Below are 22,668 nucleotides of genomic sequence, written 5' to 3' on the forward strand. Positions count from 1 at the left end.
GAGCTAAAGCTGAGGACATGGATCAAAACCATCAGCCTAAAAAGCAGTGTCAAGAACAGTACCTTAACACAAGATGAAATTTTTGGAAAGCTGAAAACACAAAGTGATATTAAAATAAAATTAATTAAATTCACACAATTTTGTTTGTTTGTTTGTTTGTTTTAATGTTAGCAGGGAAAATCTCAGGGAAGGCACAGAAACTTTTACTCTTCTTTGCAGTGGCAGTTTGAAATATTATTCATACTTCAAAGACCAACTTAAACTGGAGAAGAGAAACACTGATGGTTATACATACACTTAGGATAAGGCAAAATAAAAATTATGTATATATTTCAATGATATTCCTTCACATTTAATATGAAGCATCTTTAAAATTTAACCTGAATCTCTGACACCCAGAAATCTTCAACTGAAGAGCAGCAATGTATGTCAAATGTCACATTACTGACACCTTTGGTCAGAAAACCACAGTACACAGATGAATTAAAGAGAAGAGATGATGCCTGAATCACAAGGAATGTAACATTAACTGTAACAAAATGATATAAAAAACATTCTATCTTAACAACAATCCAGTTTCCTGATATTTAAGCTCCCTTAAAAATTCATACTGTTTTCCATACCTTAACACCTCATTTTACTCCACAGGTAAGGCCAGTCTTAAAAACGGTCTGAATACTAAATTTCTCCTAAATATTTACATACAATCACAAATTCCCCAAAGAGTCATTCACTACTCAAGGAAAACTTTAAATCTGAACAAGCTGTGCTATGTCTTTTCATATGCAACAATGGTGCTGAATACCTCCTTTAAATAAATTTTTAAAAATCAAACCAAAACACCTTTTTTGACTACAGAATCACAAAGTCCACAGCTATAGGTCTTCTCTTTTGCACCTCCAGCTCTGCCTACACTCCCTTGCAATTTTCTTTTCCAGAGACTGGTTACAAGTCTGAAATACACGTTGTGCTGGGCCTAATACTTGTAAATCAGGCTGAGATCCGAGAAGAAAAAAAAAAGAAAAAAAAAAACAAACAACAGTCCTTTTGAATTCAAGGAATTATTCATCCAGCCCAGTCTACTTTTTTTTTGTTGTTGTTGTTCCCCGAGGTATTCCTTTTATCTTTTCACAGGAATCACTGCCAGGACATTACACATTGTATGGCTAGAAAGCTTCTTCTGACAGCCACTGTACTTTCTCTTCATTTCATTCCGTTACAGTTAGTCTGCTGCTAAGCAATCCTAAAAAACCAAGAGTGAACAGGTTAATGTACAGTCCAACGTTCCTTTCCAACCCAGTTATTGCTTAATTTAAACTTGCTTTCAGAAGTTTTTTATTCTTCTTCTTGTGTTACCATACTTAAGTTCCTTGTAGACACACGTTGTCACCTGTAGAACTTAAATTTTAGAAGTATGGGAGTGAATTCTGAAAATCAAGCTTTGTAGCTAGCAGCATGTGACCATAAGGCACTGTTTTAAGGGAATGTGACTTTCAGAAGTCACTCCATTATTTCTTAAAACTAGGCCACATACTAGTACTTAAATATGTGTTCTGTAGACTAAAGTTTTCTGTAACCATTTTTCCATTGTTGCAAAAGAAAGAAACTGAAGCTTCACACAGCAAAGAAGTCATAGTTTTATGACTGTTGCAATATTACATTAAGCTAACGTGAAGTCTGTAGAAAAGTAAGAGCAGGATTACCTACAGATGTATCGTATGATAAATCAGTTTTAAATTACTGCTTTATTAACTGAGAGAAATAATTGCTTAGCTGGAGGTTCTGAATAGCCATTTCAGTAATAGGCTAAATTCTAACATGAAAAATTGTGTTTGGTTGAATCCATATTCCCAGAGTTTCAACCAGTACATTTACTGGAACAATATTATCTCTGCAGGTACAGAAGAGAAATAGTAAGTGACTGAAGCTGAACTGATCTGTGAAAGGATGCAATCACTTGCATGCTCTTCTACATAATACCTAATTTTGACAATTCCTCATCTTTTTAACCATTCTGAGTAATCATAAGACTGAGAGCCAGTTCTGTATTTTAGGTAAGCCCAAGCTTGAAGGAATTCAAAATCATGATACCGACAAAGAATTAAATAGAATCATTTCCACTACAGTACAGAATGAACTAATGAAAATTCTTCAACTATAGTCCAGAAGTTGATCTTATAGAAAGTAAATATTTATGCTCTACATGTGTACTTGAAAACATTACATTTGTCCATTCACATAGAAATGAAAAACTAATTGAAACTACACTCTGTATCTATTTATAAATGTACAGCAAAATATTAATCAATTAAACGCATACAGATGTTCCTTTGTGGAAACTGCATCTTATTTAGTAGGTGCCATTACGTATTCATTAGTATTACAATCAAAATACTGAAAGCTTTTTACGTACATAGGAAATCCTTTAAAACAAAAGATCTCTCTTAAATATATGTAGTAACCCATCCCTTGCCCAGCTCCTCAACAGGTAGACAATGTAAGTCACATCTCACAGAATCACAGAACAGTTCGGGTTGGAAGGGTCCTTTAAAGAACATCCCATTCCACGGGCAGGGACATCTTTCACTAGATCAGACTGCCCAAAGCCCCAGTCATTCTCATAGCCTGCTGTGAGAAACTGTATAGCCCAGACTTCTGTATCCACTTTGACAGCGTAATAAACACTTCTAATATCAGCAGTCACTCTTCCTCTTACCATTCGAATCCATGCAGGCAGTCGGCAGCACAGGCAGTCGCTGAAGCTTCTGGTTTGTTAGATTTAATCCAGTCTGGTCATTCAAGTGTAACACATCACATAATGCCTTTCAGGTTTTGCTGTATTTTAATTCAAACTGGGATACAAGTCATGACATCATCCTGGTTCCATGTCAAGGTCTTCCAAAAACTTCTTTTGATTTGACTATTTAAAAAAAAAAATCTTGGCTCATGCTTGTATGGAATTGAAAACTTCAACAAGATTAATTGCTCTGCTGTCCTCCAGTGCTGCAATGTTTCTAAGGTGTTTTCAAAGGCTAAACACTACAACCTCAGAAATGCAAGTAAACACTACCTGCTGTATTTTCAGAGAAGGAAGTAAGGATACAGAGCAGTGCTTTTATTGTGCCAAATAACAGAAACCATCAGAGTTCAGACTTTTTTTTAACCACTGGACTCGCCTTGCCCAATGTAGCAAACCCTTGGGTTTGCCACGATTACCTGCTCTGAATTTTGAGCATAAATTAGTACCAAAAAAACTTTCACTGCATATGTAAGATGCAAAATGACACTGATCCTTTCTTCTCGTTGAAACACAACAGTTAGACTTCCATATATCAATCAGTTTTCCCTCTTGTAATTTGTAACATCACTTCTGTGCAGCATTAAATAGTAATTATAGACAAAACATTGGAGAAGACAACTGTGATATAAAAAGATGACTGTACCTAAACAAAAATAGAGTTACCTTTGTTATCTCTCAAAATTACCTGCCTGGTACTGGCTCAGACAAAAAAAAAATCTTTTTAAATATTAAAAGAGCCTCTCTCAGTTTCCTTCTTTCCTCAATGCTTCAGCAAAGTTATGACAATTCACTTGTAACAACAGTGACAACTGCAGCAGAATGCTGTGATGTTACTGAGAATGAGGAAAAGATTGAGAGAGAATGTCTACACAGTGCATACCAAACACACTAGGCCATATCCTGAGTTCTTCAGTCAACGCTTGTACACAGAACAATCTTAGGGCACATCTCTTCTTTGACCCATACTTTCTACAGTCACTTATACAAGAGCAAATGCATAGGTGAAATCATTCCGAGCCACAAGCATCTTTTGTCTCTTCACTGATTTCAAAGATTACATATGGCACAAGGAAATGGTGATGGAAGGAAACCTTGTGATCCTTGCAGGGAGTTCTTCCTCAAAGAGGAGACAGAAACTGAGGCAGAACTAACAGATTTTGTTGGGTACAAATAGCACCAAAGTCCAGGTGAATTAAAAATTCACAACTTGAGATTTGCTCATGTATGGCATTTGTTCCTATAAATTATCTCTTTTTTTTTTTAAAAAAAAAAAAGAAGCTAAAAATTAAACTTGTCCATGCGTAAAAAATACGGTGTGCAAAAATATTTCTGAACCAATGAGATGTGTGCAGATCTGTGGTAACTGAGGTAGATTTTTTTTTCCTCATTCCGAATATGTTCCAGCATATACTTGTTTAAGTTCTCAATCTCTTTTAAAGCAGGTATTTTAACTAACACTTTGACTTGAGAAGTGCATTCTCTTCATCCTCAGATTGCGTAGACTTGCCGTTTTCTCTTAAAGTTAAAAATGAGTATCTCAGTCCTCCTGCCATACTAAAGAAAAGAGAATGAACACAGGTGTCAGAGATTCTTGATAAAGTATGCACACATGGTCACTTTATAGGTATTTACTCGTCCTTCCAAAGGATTAAGGAATGCCAGCTACCATAAATTAGGAGTGCCTGAGAACTATGTAAGCCACGTCAGAAACTAGCCCTGAGTCTACAAAGATCAGTTATCATCTGCTTCAACATGTTCATAGAAGCAGGTGCAAGAGTTCATCAAAATACAAACCATCACAACTCTGAATCGTAACTCATGTTCAATGAACACAACTCATTCAGTCAGTGTTCTTGTTTCCCACACCACTTTTTTTTTTTTTTTTTCTCCCTTGGAAGCCTCACAGCACAGAACTGATCAGGTCCAAAACTACTCATAAAAAAGGATAGTTTAAAAAACAACAAAAAAGTAAAGCCGTAGGCATGTTTCTATAGTTAAGATCCTACCGTGACAAGATTCAGTATCTCAAAACAAATATGAAAAAACATAACTAATTGTAATGAATTTCACATCCTGAGGCAGTGCTTCCTCAGGCCAGTTGTTTCCAAACTGCATCACCCAAATGGGCCAAACCAAACAAAACATAAAACCGTATCTCACTGAGAAATCTCCAGCTTGAACAAATAATGGCTATTCAAGTTCTACGCACCAAATATTTAGGCCTATAAAGTTCAACACAGAGAATATGTAATCTCCACCAATTAACATTCCGATGTAAGCGATGGATATATTCTGAAAAGAAAACAAAAGCTATGAATTTATTGAAATCAATTGACATCTCCAAGAACATAAATTAATTTACTTTTCTAAGGAAATAGCTATGCTCTGTTGCTGGCCACTCTAAAATTAGTGCTTAAATTAGTTTCCTGGGATGTCATTATTATGGATAATTTAACAGAAAATAAAACCAGTGTATCTTCTAAATGTGAGGCAAGGCACTGAAAGTGACTTTCTGAAGAGACAAACAGAATACGAAATTTAGTTATCTGACATTAGGCAAAATGGAGTTAAGGCTACTTTCTGAAAATTTACTTCCTTTTAATCTTTGGAAGGCTCATTTCAAATCCCACTTCTTAATAGCAGGTTTCAGGTTCTCAAGCATAAAAAAGTATGCTTTAAAGTTATAATAAAAGCTTTTTATTATCGCTTTAAAAGGGTTACCTCCTTACTTTGCCAACTAAAAGCTCATTGAAAGCACTTGGCTCAAAGTCAAGTCAGGCACAGTTTGAAGAGTCCACTACCAGCCTCATCAAGTTTTGGGAATCTGAAATTGCCCTCTACAGAATGAAGGAAAGCTGTAGAACTGTGTGATCATTTTACCAGTGCTTTGCTGGTTTCAAATGTTTTAGCAGCTAACCTGAACAATGACATCATTTCTACTGATTTCTACCGGGGACTACTGAATCATGAAGTGCTTCTCAACTTTAAAGCAAACCAAGGCATTTCAAAAAGTAATTATAGTTCGGAAAATAGACATACCATTGCTCTACCTTAATGGTTCAAAGCTGATATATAAAATTTGAAAGAAAGCCTTCAGGACCTGAAGGAAAAACTACTATATTATTCTGACCAGCTTTCCAAAAGCAAAATAACAAATGAACAGACAAACAACTGTAGAAAGAGAACTACCATCTTCTTTTTGCGGATTTTGCTATGCTGGAGGTAGAGTTTTCATTAGTCACCCACTCAAGGGACAACCCTGATGACTGTCATTCCTGTGCCTAAGCTAGTTTGGATATTGATAGTTATTTGGCCCACAACCACACAAACTTCATCTTTTACTAAAACTCTTCTGGGTTAAGCTTTCTGCTCCTTTCCAAACTGGCCTACAAAATGGTGCTTGCACAGTCTTCCCAGATCAGACACTCTGGTCTCATCAACACGAAGGAAGTTGCACTGGATTCAATTTAATCTGGGTTAGAGAAAATAGACTATGAGGACACCAAGTTCAGTTTTTAAGACAAGCTTGTTTTAATATTAATCAAATTGACCAGAAGTTATATAAACCAAAATGAAATAGTCTGTTCAGCTAGAATACAAGTTCCCACATAGAGGATGAAGCAGTTAACATAATGCTTAACAGTTAACATAAGTTAACATAATAAACTCCTTACTACAGTTGTTACTACGGCATAGCCATTATTTTTCATCTATGAGCATCCTATGATCAGAAGCAATTAAAATACGTTCAACCCCAAATGAACACGGATTAGTCTGTATCAGTTTGCAATGGATTTGCTTAGGCTACCCTGACAAACTCACAGCAACTTGAAAAAGAACAGCAGCAGGTGACAGTACCTGATTAAATGTGATTAAATGCACATCTTTTAACTAAAACTGGTTCATGTTTCTCTTATAGGAAAAATAAAAATAAATCAATACTCACTCTGCTTTCTAGAGTATATCTACACATTCTTTCAACAGAAGAAAACAAGGTGGCTTTCTAGTGTGGATTTCCAAAATGTAAAAATGCAGCTATGGCACAAGCAGTGTCTCAGTGTTAGCCCTCATTTTGAGTTTCCAGCTCAAAGCATAATCAGGATCAGTGTTGATGCAATGCTCTATTTCAGCATTCTCTTCTAATCCATTACTCACCTTGATGGCACCAACTACTGTTGTCGTAAGTGCAGAATTGTAATGACTGCATAGGACAGTAGAATACATCAAAAGAAACCTAAAGAAAATAAAAGAAAAAATGTTTTAAGTTCCTCTCGGGGAGCTCAGAATTTTAGCAATTCTTTGAAATGTTCAACAATTTTCAAGGATTAGTATTCTGCTGGGATCTTCATGCCAACTTGTTCTATCTCCCCCAAAAGATTTGTGGATCTGTACTTTAAGTCAATTATGTGCATAAACAAATTACTCAAAATACAAGCTGAAAAAATGAAGTCTTTCTATAAGCTGCTTGAGCTCTTGCACAGTCATTTCTGTTCTTTGTGCTTCTTAAATGTCAATATGTAAAAGTATTTTGACCCTTTGGATGGTGCTATGTGAAAGAGCAGAATAGGACCCAACTCACTTTTCTATTCTTCCTTTAATTCTGCAATTCCAAGAGGAAAAAAGCATTGTTTCGTTACTTCTGAGTGCCCCATACTCTTCCAGGTACTTTAAAGAACAAATGTACTGAAACAGTTCCTATACTAAAGTGTTTACATTCTATTAAGTGCATAGATTTAGTCAGATAATCACAATAGATGGCTAGGAGAGGGATACTGAGTACAGAAATTAAAAACCTAAATGTCATCTTGTTGACCACAGTACTTGTGAGGACAACAACACAGGTAGTACTGAAACAGTTATTTACACTATTAGAAATCTTTTAAAAGGAAGAGAGAAACCTGGGGGAGAAATGCATTTTCTTTGAATTTTAACATAACTTATTCATAAGTTTTACAATGGAGATTTGCAATTTGAAACACTGTCATTAAAATGTCGTACTTGATTGCCCTTTGGACTTACCCCAACAAGCAGGAAAGAAGAAATTGAAAGACAAATAAAAAATTTGTCCAGTGCTGGAAATGTGTTGCCTATTTAAACAAAGAAAAGAGAGAGAGAGAGAATTGTGTGCTGTATAACCAACTGCTAATACATATATAATGTAGTTAATATGAGAAAGTGAAAAATCACAAAATATATTAGATTTATAATATAATTACAAAGGGTTTATGTAACTTTTGAAACAGTTTGATACATTTAACTTCAGAGACAACTGATTAACATGACAAGAAGGCATTTCACACAAAATAGATATAAATCACATCATTTTTCAGGGAATGACCATTTTTCCAGTGAAAGCAGACTTATAAGAACACAAAGACAAAATCATGAGTGTTCAGGGCACAACAACTTGCAATGAAAGGATGCTGGAATGATTTATGAGACCCACAAGCTCTGTAGCAATTTTCAGGGGCAAATCTCAAGGAATTCCAAAAGGGAATACAAATCTTCAGACTCTTTTTACAGGTAAGAAAAAAGTGACTCAGCAAATCTGTGAGGATGCCAGAAAAAGAACACAAATCTTCTGGTCTGCTACATTACTTGCCAGGACATACCGCCTACAGTATTACTATCCTATAATTACCTATGGAGAGTTATGCTATAGTCTGATGAGACTATGAGTCTGATGAGTCTGATGAGATGCAGGTTACTAAACCAGACTGAGACTAAACAAGAATCTCTTCTTAATATCATAACGAGAGAAAAACTGGAAATCATCTGGTGTTCGTATTTGCAGCCTCTTTTCAGAGAACATGGCAAACCACATGGTACAGCTGGATTCTCAACCACTTGCTCCAGCTGTGAGTCCCGTGTCACATATTACTTTTAAATGGTGACTCTATTAGAGCTATCATGCAGCTTCAGCTCCACCTTAGAGTGAATAATTGCATTTTCTCATCTGTAAAGGGTAAGTCCAAGTCACATAGTTCCAAATACTAACCACTAACATGGAGGTAGGATTACCTCTCAATAAATAAATAAATAAATAAACAAATATAAATTCACAACCTTAAAAAAATTTAATAAAATTAAATACTGTTATCAATTTGATATATGGAATATCGCTGCTTACCTGCTGAAAGTCTCCAGTAGAAAAGCTAATAATAACTGTTGGAACCACCATAAAACAAGCGTTATAGAAAAGGACACCGTATTTTCCCAACTCCTATGAAAGATGAAACTTGGTGTTTGAAAATACAAAACAACTGAGAGCAAAAAAACTAAACACTGCTCTGGCAATTGTTCTGACACTATTGTAAATGAGCAGCTAGAAGGTAATGTACTACAATTTAAAAGACAAGTTTGTGATCATTGGTTTTGGTGTTTAGGACTAAGATGAGCTTCCATTTCAATCAATTTGAACGCTCAGAAAAATACTACTGTTCTGGTAGACCTTGAAAAGTTTCTGTACAGCAATAGCTAGACATAAACCTCCCAAGGCATCAGTCCAGAGACGCTTCGTATTAGACAGCATTCAGCTAGTGCATATTCACCCCGAAGGCACAGGGCAAGGTGGCTCCTTGGGGTCAGTGTAACAGGAAAATTAAGCCTGACTCCTAGACGTAGTACCTGCAGTCACTGGTAACTGCTGTAACCTCAAGCAGCTTGAGGGGTGCCATACATTCTGTAGGTTAATTTGCTTGACAGAAAGGCAGAGGAGGATCAGGGGAATGAAAAAACAGCCTTCCCTTCCTCCAGATTCAGTCATACTACTCAGCAAATCTCTTCAGCTTAGTTGTTGCTTTAAAATTATACCCTGTATTTTGCAGAAACCTGTGAGCCCATTAAGTGCTGCTCTCAAAGAAAAATGCAGGGTCTGGATTCAGTGCAACTTCTGAGATTATTAAAAGACACATATTTCCACTGTACAGAATGACCCATAAAAGTCAGTGACAAAACCTCTATTCAACATCTCCAAGACTGCTTTTTGCTATGACTTGGTATGTTTTCATGGCACCAAACTTAAAGAGTAGTCTGCTCGGCATTTATATAGCATATAATGTATCAAGGTATCACTTAATTCTTTGGCATACTGGTGTTGAGTTTAGACTTGCTTTTGGATAGCCTACAAAGATATCAGTTGTGATGGTTGTTGACTTAAACTGGACAAGTCTCCGTTCCTCCCCACAGGTGTATTTTACATAAATGTCACTTAAAAGTGTGTTTCTAGTCAAATAATTAAATCCTTAGATATAAATCAAGCTTACAGGTACATCGTTTGCTTTTGTCTTGGATTTTTTTAAAACAAAAGCAACATTATAAAGTCACCACAAAGTTTGCCTAAAAGACCTGAGAGAAAATAAAACATGCTGCTTATTTAGGCCTGTTCTCAGACACTCATTATGAGTTTTTTCCCAGGCTGTTCTGTATTAATGATGCATATATTCACCTATCAAGTGAAATATGAAAGCAATAGAACTATTTATTAGCACATACAGAATGTTCATAAAGTCATATACTAAGTAACTATATCGTCAAAATGTTAAATTCAACCTAATCACCCCTCAGTTACCTTTGGATCCATTTTCTGCTTTGTATAAACTCCATTTGCTGCTGTGAAGATGTCATTTAGTAATACAAAGGTGTAGCCCTCTAGATTAAAAGACAGATCAGACCTGGAAAAGATATATTATATTGTAAATAAACAAATATTATACCGTGTAATACTACCTTGCTTAACTAGAGAACTACCATAAATGAGGAAATGTAAATCTTGAGAAATCATTCAAGTCACAGGCTTTGCTTTAAATCTCCTTTGCATGTCAAGGTACTTGCTATTTCTCCAGTCACAGGACGATCACAAATGAGTCATCAGAGAGTTCCCAGAACTCAGTATGGAAGTAGCAGGAAAAGTTCAGTTTTCATTCTGTGAAAAATTCCATCTGTCTCAAACATGACAACCTGTTCAATTATTTCTGAGTGTATTTATCTACTTCTTTTAACGCAAAAATGTAGCTATGGAATAAAATCTATTTGTTTTTTACAGTCAGACCAGACATATTGTCATCCTTTCTGTTTTGACTAGCTACCTCATGGATATAGTGTAATTTATTTAATAGGACATGGCTCTATCCAAGTCACACCATACGGAAATTATTTACCTTTGTACACAGTAAAGCCAAAAATTAAAAAAAAAAAAAAAAAAAAAAAAACATTACATTTCCATTTTAGTAAAGGAATTTTTGAACAAGAAGAAAACACGGGAGACTAACAGATAAGTACTTTGTGCACATATCTCATGTTTGAACTTGCTCAATGTGATAAAAAAGTAGACATCGTCTAACTCAAAACAAAATCTGACAACCAAAAGAACATTCTTTCTACCCAGAACAAACATATTTTTCTGAAACTATTAAAATACAATGATACTATGAAAGGAAGGCAGTGTTTCTTACACAGTTTAACCTGCTATGTTTATGATCCTGCAAACACAGAAAAGCTAGGGGTGGAAAAAGAAGCACCCAAATACTTCCAGCTGGAGTTCAATTTTTCCCTTTGTACTTCTGCACCTCCCAATGATGTCAGTAGAGAGATTATCCAAGTCAACTTCATTCAGAGTACATGGATCGACCTAGGGTCATTTGGCACTTAACAAGGAAGAAACTCCTCCTGTTGCCCCTCTTATAACATGACTTATGTTATGAAACAAAATGAAAACATATTTCACAAATGAAAACCTTACCCAGCTGCTATGAAAGCCCCAAGAACGATGGCAAATACACTGATGATAATGCTCAGCGGGTACCGTTTTCTGTAGACAAAATTAGGCAGTTCACGTTTTCATTAGTTGAAGAGGAGATTAAATGTCTCTCTGACTGAAATGTTCCAAAGCAATTAGTAATCACAAAATATTTAACAGGAGGGCACAGTCTGGAAAACCTTATAGAAGCAATGTGGTCGACTATGAGAAGTTATGGCCCAAACTGTCAGATTTTGGCATTGAGAACAGAGATCGTGAAAACATCATGAGTACTCTGCTACTAGATATTTTTTATAGTAAAGATTAAAGGTTTAAAGTATCAGTACTGGAGTAAATTGCAACCTATCCTGTACTGGTGTTCATATGGGACTTTTTTCAGTCTTCAAGTCATTTAAAAAAAATCACTACATATTTCTTGTGCAATTTGTCATTTCACCTTTCACAGGGAAAATGCTGTAGAGCAGACTATCTGCATTATTTCTGAAATCAAACAAGATTTTCATCTGGAGTGGAAAGCACAGAAGCTTATGATATTCTTCAGTATGCCTACATCAGTGCTGACACAGAGTAGGGCAAAGCATACCATAACACTATCTTACTTCTTACAGGTACACTCCTTTATTTAGAAATGTCTCAAATATTTTTGTAAGACACATGCTGCAATGCATCTTACAGACCTTCCCATGACTCTTAGGCCAGCCCCCAGATCTGAGCAGGCCTCTGAGAAAAGATTCATCAAAAAAAAGAAAAAAAAAAAAAAGCATAATGCTCCTGGAGAAATCCTGCAACCGAACTGACTCACATTTTCCTCACTTGTTTGAGAGAATCCTCAGGCCAACAGAAGATAGAAACTTCTGCTTTTCCTGTGAGAATATGTAATTAGAAAAGAATCTAGGTGTTCCCCCAATATGACTCAAATTGATTTTGATCACCAAAAGGAGATACTTTGACCAAAAGGAGATGACTATCTAATTGGGGGCTTTTTGAAAAGCTTTTCCCCAACCATCACTCTCATGTTGCTTGGATACTGCTTCAGCAAGCTGTTTTTCCCCTTCTGACCTAGTTTCATCCAAACACAAGCCTTCTGGGTAAATGTTCAGAGGTAAGAAAAAGTATTACAGATTTATATTCCTATTCTTCCAAGTCAGTACACTTGAAACTAGCGATCCCAAGCTGCAATAGCAGAAAGTTCTTAATTTCTCATTTAAGATAACTTGTTGTAATTATAATTAAGGAGTTTGCTGACCTAACAGCACATATTTTGCTTCACTAAACTGGCATGTTTTAAGATTTGACTCATCAAGCTACTCTGCATAAGCGAAGTACCATACTATCATCACTGTTTCGAGACTTAAGGATCTGTCCTCACTAAAAAAAGCATCTGAATCACGGATCACTTGATTCCTGTGCAACAGTCATGAGAATGAGTTGTGAAAAGTGCACAATTTTTCTCTTGTATTCACTACGGTGTATCTACGTCTTCAGATAAAAGCTACATAAAAACACTTTCTTTGTTTCTCTCTGTCTGACAGTAAAAATCACTCATTCCGTATCCTGATGAGATGCCACAAGTAATCTATTTGATAGATCTCAAATAAAGGTATCTTAAAATGAAAAAAATAAAATAAAATCACCCAAGTATGATGATTTCCAGCAGTAATGTAAGTGGAATGGTAAACTTCCTGAGCACTGTAAACATCGGCAAACTGTCAAAATAAATAAATAAATAAAAAGTAAATAAATATAAATAAATAATAAATTAATGAAAATCCAAGCACAGCTTCAAATTAATAGCGTTTTTATGTTCTAATTCTTATCTAGTTTTAGGAAGCAGAGGATGAAACAACTACCCCAGCAATAAACAAGCAAATTCCCAACCACTTACTATACATAAAAATGTCAGTCTGACATTAGAGGCAGATTAGATAACCAAATCATTGAAAATAACAAGGTTTGCCAGTTTGTAAAACAGTTTGCAACTGGCTACCTTCTAAAAAGTCCCTCCACACCAGTGAAATGGAACATAAGGGCTATTTTCTACTTAACGTAGTCCCTGTGAAATAAATCTTTCTACAGAAATCACAGGCAGGGTAAGTAACAATCATTTCTATTGTAAACATAAAAGACAAGAAATAAAGCTGTCTCTGAAAACACATAACAAAGATAAAAACACAAAGCAAACAGGCTTGGTAAACAAGCTGTACTTTCAAAAAAAGTAAAATAAATCCCTAAGAAAACGGAGTGTACAAGAATCATGAAAGGTGGATCCTATCAAACAAACTATCAAACAAATTGCTACTTTGGAACAACATATTGTTGGTCTGCATGAAGTGATACAGTTGGAAACCTTTCTGACTAATTTGAGAAAACATTTATATACGACACTTCAGAAACCTGACAGCATGGCCATCTGGAAAAATTAATCCTCTGTTTAAGATAACCACTAGCAACTGCATTAATAAACACTACAAATCCTAACACTGATTTTGGATGCTTTGAAAAAGACATTTTGAAATTATGCATAGGATCACCTGCAGGTTGCAGGTTTTTAAAATTTAAAATTACAGTTAGGGGAAGAACAACCCACAAACCTAACTTCCACAGAACTGAAACTACTTCTGTATTCACACTGGCTTAAACACTCCTAGGAACAGTGCTGCTGAAGGCATTGTTTGCCTGAACAGACACTTCAGAGGAACAATTTCAGAGTGTGCACAACAGTGTTGCAGAATCGGGTGCCCAATGTTGCTAGTGGAAGAAAATGAGTTCTTTAGAGAAAAAGCAATACATTCTCTCTCCCAGCATCTCAAAGTTATGATGTGCTTAAAACCTAAAAAATTCTCAGTTTTGGTTTAGCTTACTGTCAAATCCTCAGTAGCCTGTAATAACATACAAGAAACAGCTGCAATGGCATTGCAGTGATCTCAAATACTGCAACAGCCATTATGATTCTGCACTCCCCTTCCATAGAAAATTTTGTCATTCAATCTCCTACAGCAGTTCCTCTATATAGTTTATACTTCTATAGCACTAGCATGGAAGCACCTCTCATAGATCAGGGGGCCTACAGCAAAGCTAGGGATGGACTCTGTCAGGGAGGGTAGTGATAGGACAAGGAGTAATGGCTTTAAACTAAAAGCGGGTAGATTTAGATTACAGATTTGGAAGAAATTCTTCACTCAGAGGGTGGCAAGGCCCTGGCACAGGTTGCCCAGAGAAACTGTGGATGCCCCATCCCTGGAGGTGTTCAAGGCCAGGCTGGTTGGGGCTCTGGGCAGCCTGGTCTGGTGGAAGGTGTCCCTGCCCATGGCAGGGGGTTGGAACTGGGTGGTCTTTAAGGTTCCTTCCAACCCAAACCACAGCCAGCTCTTTGTGCTTAGCAGGGGAACACCACCACTACCACTCCACTCCACAGTATTTTTTCCATCTCATGGTATGTCCTAAATAACCTGCAACAACATCATGATACAAATCTTCCCCACATCCCTCTTCCTTCAAAAAAGTCTTAGAGCTTTCAAGCCCTGTCAATAGATCACTCAGGAAAAATGACACTGGATTATGAGGGGAAAGGACCCTGAAAATATATAAAGCACTCTCATTGTCACAGAGGAGTATTGTGATTTATTTTTTCTAAGCGTCCCTTAAAAGAAGCATACAACTTGTAAACAGGTCAAATTCTTGGGTAAGTTACTATAGTACTATAAGATACTACAGTAGTATCTGGTATTTAGACAGACAGACATCATTTGCATTAAAGTCCCTACGCAACACTGTTCTTCAGTGCTTTTTACCCCCACAAAATAAAGGGTAAAAGCCAGTGTATTATAACTTCTATTTACTATACCTGAGTTTGCTGGTACTTGATAATCCACTTATGTGGTTTCCAACATAAATCAGAGGCAGAGGAAACAACTGTGATAAAATTAAAAGCACAACTCAGATTATTATGTTTTGAAGCACTGTTGAGAAACTTTAATTGATAAAATTTGAGAACTGCAATATTAGATGTGGTTTAGCAAGTTTTAGCAATAAAGAAGGTGGTTTTGTTTTAAGAAGAAAAAATGTAACTGCTGCAAACCGATCTACAGCTCTTCTTCATTTGACCATTTGAGACCACAGCTTCACTGATTTCACTGGAATAGTAGCAATTTATCTCTAACGAGACTCAGACTCCATTTAGAGTCACTTTTAATCAATTTTATTTTAATTACTGTCACTCTCAGATTAATACCTAATGTTTGGATTTTACATATAGAAGTAATATTAATAGCAGTAACGAAATAAGCAAGAGAGCAAGTGGAATAAAAAAAAAAGGAAGCTATAAATATTTCATGTTTCTCTAGGTACCCCACATAAATTAGTATCTCTGGAAGATACATTATTTTAGATCTACCTAATGAATTACGCTATGTGAGACACTAGAAATGAAAGATAAATATTTAGGTGTAAATCAAGCTTTACCATTTCTGGCTTCTAGCATAATGAGACTGACTCTCACAGAAATATATGGGCCATAACTCAATACAGAGAAACAATAATAGAATTTCAGAGCCTTAAGAAAACATACAAAAAGTCACGGATCTCTACGTAATAGTCAGCTACAGTTCAAAGCTGTCATTTTCCCACTGCAGAAAAATTGCAGAAGATTAAAAGCAGCCAAAGTAATCAATGGGGACAAAGGTAGTGTGCACATCTAATCCCATTTGCTATCAGTCAAGTGGAGCTGAAATGCCAGAAGGACAAAACACATCCCCTGTCCGTACGTGTGCAATAGCTGGTGTTGGTGCGCCTATACACGTGTGCTGAGAGGCACAGTGTTTGTCACAGGGTACGTCTTCTCAAAGCTGTGTGTGTTAGAAAAACATACAAGAATGGGCTGCATTTTACCTATGTTAAAAATTCTGCCCTTCTTTACCTCAAAGAGGAGTAATGTACAGTTGAAGTTAGCTATAGTTATCTAAAGTTGAGAGTTCAAAGTTAAAGGAGTATCAGTAACATAATAAATATTCCCCCATCAACATGAACTCGCAAAAATTTTGTTATATACTACCTCTTCAGCAGGCTTTTATGTAGAAATCTGTCTCTATATAGGATGAAAACAGAGCTGACATTACGTTTTCTTTCCTCTGAAGTCATCAGTTGTGAAGGAAAAATTGCAATCAACTTCATATCATCAAAGATCAGTGACATACTTACTTCAAAAAGTTTTTCAAGAACTCCAAAGTTTTCTTGCAAAAGTAAGCACTTTGCTACTTTAAAACTCTAGCTGAAAGCGTTGAGACCATTTGGGAGTCAAAAGCAACAACAATCTTAGTGTCAGTGAAAGCAAAAGCTGTCAAAGGCTAAAAGGTCAGTCAAACGGTGTTTTAAAAAGTAAAGGAATCAACAAGACAGGTCCAGCTCACTCACTGTGACTCATCTTATCCAGCACTAAAAGCAACGTGCAAGTCCTGGATGCTGCAGTGTTTACCACTCCCAGCATATCCAGGAAAGTCTTCCAAAGGATAGATATTATTAGGACAGAGAAAAAAGGATGTTGTACTTTTTCAGTGCCCTTGTACTGACATTAATGTAAAGGTTATGGCAAGGAAGGAGAGTAGTGAGATTGACAGAGGACGCAGAGGAAAGAAATTTCTCAAGGTCTCAAAAAGTTTTTGATAAGTGGAATTCAGAACTACTCACTGGGAAACCTTCTTCATTCATACTAAGGAAAAAAAAAAAAGGATCGTCCATCTTATAATCAACAGCACAGATATTCCTACAAGATTTCTAAGTGCAGAAACCCCAATGATTTCAACATGCATTAAGAACACACAGCATTGTAGTAAACTGCACCCTGCTAGTAAAACAAGATGCTGCAATGGAGATGCTGGCTTGAAAAGCTAGGATAGGATAGCTGAGCTCTGCAGCAGGCCTGGGAACTAATTCTCTCTCTGAGCAAATACTGACCAGTATTCTGCAACAAGACATAAATATGCAGACCTATGCACTAAAAAAAAAAAAAAAAAAAAAAGCAAGCTCTAGCAATGTTGCACGTGGTTGTAAAAAATCTAGAAGGATCATTTCTGTAGTCATTTCAGATCCTAGCTCCCAATTTGAGGTAATATAAGATACTCCTTCATATTCTCTCTATCCTGCCTCTTTGGACCATACACACTTAAGGACTGCATCATGCAGCTAGTACGTACCTACATTGTTTTTGATGAGCATTATTTTGACACCTTCTGTTAAGCTGAAATCTTACATTTGGAGAGAACTGCTGTTTGGTTTTTTGGTCTCTGACATATTCTTCTTCTATTGCTATATTACATGCCCCATTCAAATTTCCAAGCAGCACTTCTCTCTTCACGTTGTGTACTAGATCAAAATTTGCTCTTATAGACACAGATCTCCCACTGATCCTGCAGGGAGCTGTACACATCCAACAAAGTACGTCAGGACTCTGGGAAAGTTCATCCAGCTATATGAAGGTACGGTATTCTTTCCCATGTATTGCATAACCAAATTACAGTACATTTCTCTGCAGACAGAAGGCAAGAATATTGCAATGACATGGAAATCTTCTAATCCAATATTGAATGAAACAAAGATACAGATAATCACATTTGATTAAAAAAATGCAAAATTGTTTTCTGTTCTCCTTTCGTGCCTTGTCTCATTAAGAAAACAGTTTTCAAGTCCTGCAGAAAGACAGCGATTACAGAAGGTAACATTTTCTTACTACTATCACACCCTAGGTAATGCTTACCTTCACAGGTATACTTTTGTCAAAGTCAGGAAAGTGAATAATCTTATTTAATTTTGATATATACAAGATAAGTATAGTAGCTGCCATCTAAATAAAAAGAAAGAAAAAAAAAGTAATGTAAGAACAAAACCATCATGTATGATGAAAGAACTGCTTTAAAGACAAAATCTATGCATTTGACAGAATCATAGAATCATTCAGGTTGGAAAAGACTCCAAGATCACCTAGTCCAACCTTTAACCTAGCTCTGCCAAGTCCACCACTTAACCATGTCCCTAAGCACCACATCTAAATGTTTCTTGAAGACCTCTAAGGATGGTGACTCAACCACTTCCCTGGGCAGCCTGTCCCAATACCTCACAACTCTTTCACTGAAAAAACTTTTCCCAATAACCAACCTAAACCCCCCTGGCACAACTTAAGGCCATTTCCTCTTGTCTTATCACTTGGTGCTTGGGAGAAGAAGCTGATCCTCACCTCGCTATAGCTCCTTGAAGGTAACTGTAGAGCAATAGACAGATGTTATGTATTATGTACTTCTTTCAACAGCACAGCATGTAGTGAATAACCTGGAGTAACTTTTTATTCTCATTGATTTTTCTTGTTATTTATTTAAAGTACAATATATATAAGCTAAGTTTTATGGCTCAAAAAAAAAAGTTGTACCTTGTGAAAAAAAATGTGCATATTAAGGAGCCAAGAAAATTAAGAAGATGATCCCAGCATAATCATGCTGTTTTCACATAGAGTGTTGTTTAGTCTGAGGAACCACTCCTACAGCTTTTTTGGGAGGGGGGCGGGGGCATGCATTGATCAGTCTATTGGCAAAGTGTATTACAATAAGTAATAAAGGTATGGTGAGAATGAAGGAGAGTATTTGAGCATTCACAAGACTTGAATGCTGGCCACAGGGAGGAAAAAAATGTTAAATTAAATCTTAAATACAAAAATAAAATAATTGTCTATCTACAAGGACAGGGTGGAGTCATGTTCTAGTGACTGAAGTATCGTATCATGTTACATGCTCTTTTCAAAGCATTTAGGGAAATCTTGGAAGAACTGGTAAATAAAACAAAGGAATGGCATTGAGCCTTAGGTTCTGCAAAGAAGAAAGGCCATACCATTGCCCTTAATATGAAGTATTTCTATTCTTTGGCTTCCACGGAAACATGAGCTTTCCAAAGACGTACAGTTGTTTGAGCAGTCTGAATGTATCAAACCCCCTTTTCCTCCCCCTCTCATATAGCAAACTTTACAAGACCTTTTAATCTCTTCAGCACTACGCAGCAGAGATGTCAGACCTGTTTTCCCCTCTTCCTCACTAATTCTTAGCTTGTAACCTTGGCAGAAAATAAATCCTCTCTTTTAAATGTATCTGCCTAAATGATGTTTGAGATAAAGCTCCATCTTTCTGAGCCATCCCTTTGCAGGGTCACACACTCCCTTTTTATGGACCATGTACACGAATACTTGTACTTTGGTTTTACTACGATGCCTAACTACAACAGCAAGTATTTCTGCTGAGGCACTGCAAATTGCCCACGAGCTAATAAGGCAGCTAAGAACCAAAAGTGTATGGTAGTCCTACCAGAAAACTGATGGAGAACGTGGAAGAAATTTATAAGGAAATACTGTTTGTCTACAGATAGAGGGAGGCAGTGTCTCTACACATATTCCACAAATGCTTCAGGACTCTAAAAGCATCTAAGCCGTTGGTAGCAATCTTGACAGTTTGGGAGGCCGTATCTCTTAACTGCTGAGTTCCATGAGAGAAAATAAATGTCATTTCCAGTTCTTTATGTGACTCTTCCTAGCCAATATTTTTGACTTGGACTGAAATTTCCTCCATCTCACTAAAACAAAGTACTCTTGCAGTGCATCTAACAAAAGAAGCAGTGCAGTATAACAGAGATTTCCCCCCTAAGATGTACCTCTATGTTAACAACAGTTTAACTTACAAAATAATAAGTATATATAGAATGTTTTACTTTTGAACATACCTGTCCAATTCCCAGAAACATTGGTGATGGGAAGCTGAAAAGCACAAACAGACATTTAATACTGAGGAAAGCAAAAACAAACAAAAAGAACACCACCAGCAAAACCAAACCCAACAACAACAACAGTAAAAGAGGTGTTTAAGTTTAGTACATGTGGATGACCGACCAGTCTTTCAGAAGAGCTCAGGACCTGCAACACTTACTGGAGTCCTAATATTGTATTTGTGCAGCAAAATACAAGTCACATGAAAATGATACCACTTAGGCGTTGCTGATCAGTTCTAAAGAGCTAATTAGTTTTGGTGTATTTTAAGTGAAGATTACATACTTGGAGAACTCTAACAAAGCATAAGTTTTTGAGTGGCCTCACATACACTGTGCAGTAAGCTAAACCTCTTGCACTTGCCCTAACCTGGAAGCTTATCTCCACAGTCCAAACACACTAACAATACGTACTTGTAAAAAAAAAAAAATCTTATGTAAATATTGTAGAAACACCTATTGTCTGCTAAAATGGCTAAATTCCTATCGTACCCTTTCAGTTGGCTCCTGCTCAAAGCACAGATGCTTGACCAGTAAGAAAGCAGAAACTTTAGGACACCCCAAGAATTTGAGAGTCTCCATTTTTCCCCTTAAATCTACATTGAAAAAAAAATGCAGTAGCAACAGCTAATTTTTTGTATGCATAATGAAATTCAAGCAAATAAATTATTTAGTATGGTTGTCTGCTTTATGGTATAACCAGCGATGTGTTTGGAGCCTTTCTGACCAGAATCTTCAGGTGCCAAGGAGCTCCCCAAACCTAACAAACAGTTGCTTCCTCCAAGGAGTCATGCAGCATTTTGCTGGACTGCATTGTCAGGGATGGTCACGCACAAATCTGCATCTAGGGAATCCGAAATAAAATCTGTTTCATTCTCTGTGCACACCTATACAAACAAATGCCCAATAAGGAGTGTACCTTCTCAATAACCTCTGTAATTTTCCATTATCACAAATTCCTTGAGATTGCAGTGATTTAACACAGAGGCTACCAAGAGCTGCTTGGTGTGCTGTATTTCTCCTGTGAGCACCACTGAGACAGGAACACGGCATTAACAAAAGAAAGAAACACTCTGAAGCACAGCAGGAAGGCCTTAGGGACACTGGAGTCATAACACAAATAAAGGACAAGAACTGCCAGCAGTGAAAGAGGTTACAGGAAGCAGGTATTAGCAGACCAAAAAAAACCAAAACAAAACAACAAAAAAGAAACAGCAGAAGAAACAGGACTTTATAATCATGTGACATCTAAACTGTATTTTTTGTTTGTACTTAGAGCTGCAACACATAAATGTGAAGACTTCATTCACATGTACTACACAGATTTCTCCAAATCTTTTTGGTCTTGTAGAGCCCTAGAAGTTCCCAGCAATGCTGTAAGCTTGTTGTACAAAGTTCAGGTTTAGTGATGGCCATGCTGTCTTTGATTATCTTTCGTGGACGTGCCAGATGTGCACCAGGGATTTACAGGGAGCTGCAGACTGTAGGATGAAAACCACTAGGAAACAAAACCTTAAGTTGCCTCATAGATCATTTTTTGGGAGAGGCAATATACAGCTCTTACATGTTAGAAAGTAACAGCTAGATTTATTTTTTCCTTTTTCTGCGTGTTCAGTTTTGTGTCTGTTCTTAGCCCACCGTGAGCTAAAAGACAGCAAAAAAGAAGCAAACTAAGCAAAGAATATTAATGGTGAACAAACAGCTCACTGCTGCAGGTCTGTGATTCTGTAAGGGACTGACTCCCCATCACGTCAAAGGTGTTTTTACGATTCAGGGATCTTCTCGGGCTCAGCAGCTTTTATCTTCGGCTGCCTTACAAAAGCAAGGTGCTTCCAGGAAGGCAGCGTGACTGCCAGCACCAGCAGCAGGATCACAGCTGGCAGCTGCCAGCCGAGAAGCCGCTCGGCCGCGTACCCGACAGCCCCGATCGCCACCGACAGCGCGGCGGGGCCCCGACCGTCACTGCTGGGGAGTGCCGAGCCGCGGGGCGCTCACCTGTACGCGCTGAGCAGGGCCTTGTTGACCAGCACGATGAGGAAGGAGCACGTCCCGTAGAAGAGGGCAGACAGCAGCCTGGGCACCGCCGAGACCGCGGGGGAGGCGCCGGGGGCACCCTCCGCGGCCTGCCCGCTGCTCATGGCGGGCGGGCGGCGGGCACGGCCCCGCCCCGGGCAGCAGCTCGGGGCAGCCGGCACGGCACGGCCCGGCCCGCCGGGAAGGGCCGCCCGAGCGCCCGGACGAGCGGCGGCGGCCGCAGGGCGTCCCCTGGCGGAGCGAGCTGAGGTGGCGCCGGGTACGCGGAGCCCTCCCCCGGAGCCGC

The 22,668-nt window shown here is 37.6% G+C and overlaps 1 protein-coding gene across 1 annotated transcript; it reads right to left on the minus strand.

Moving 5' to 3' along the window:
* Window positions 1–163: 163 nt before the first annotated feature.
* On the minus strand, window positions 164–22,515 carry SLC35D2 (solute carrier family 35 member D2). The gene is made up of 14 exons (XM_035565305.2): window positions 22,344–22,515; window positions 20,307–20,340; window positions 18,307–18,393; window positions 15,403–15,470; window positions 13,193–13,264; window positions 11,541–11,609; window positions 10,371–10,473; window positions 8,931–9,023; window positions 7,820–7,887; window positions 6,956–7,034; window positions 5,010–5,092; window positions 4,257–4,354; window positions 2,717–2,920; window positions 164–1,243 (listed from the first exon to the last, which is right to left on the minus strand). Exons 1-13 carry the CDS (start codon window positions 22,484–22,486, stop codon window positions 2,889–2,891), a joined length of 1,029 nt encoding a protein of 342 aa, XP_035421198.1. The 5' UTR covers window positions 22,487–22,515; the 3' UTR covers window positions 164–1,243; window positions 2,717–2,888.
* Between the last annotated feature and the right edge of the window lie 153 nt (window positions 22,516–22,668).

The sequence above is a fragment of the Cygnus atratus genome, chromosome Z (assembly GCF_013377495.2).
Source record: "Cygnus atratus isolate AKBS03 ecotype Queensland, Australia chromosome Z, CAtr_DNAZoo_HiC_assembly, whole genome shotgun sequence".
NCBI classification, from domain to species: domain Eukaryota; kingdom Metazoa; phylum Chordata; class Aves; order Anseriformes; family Anatidae; genus Cygnus; species Cygnus atratus.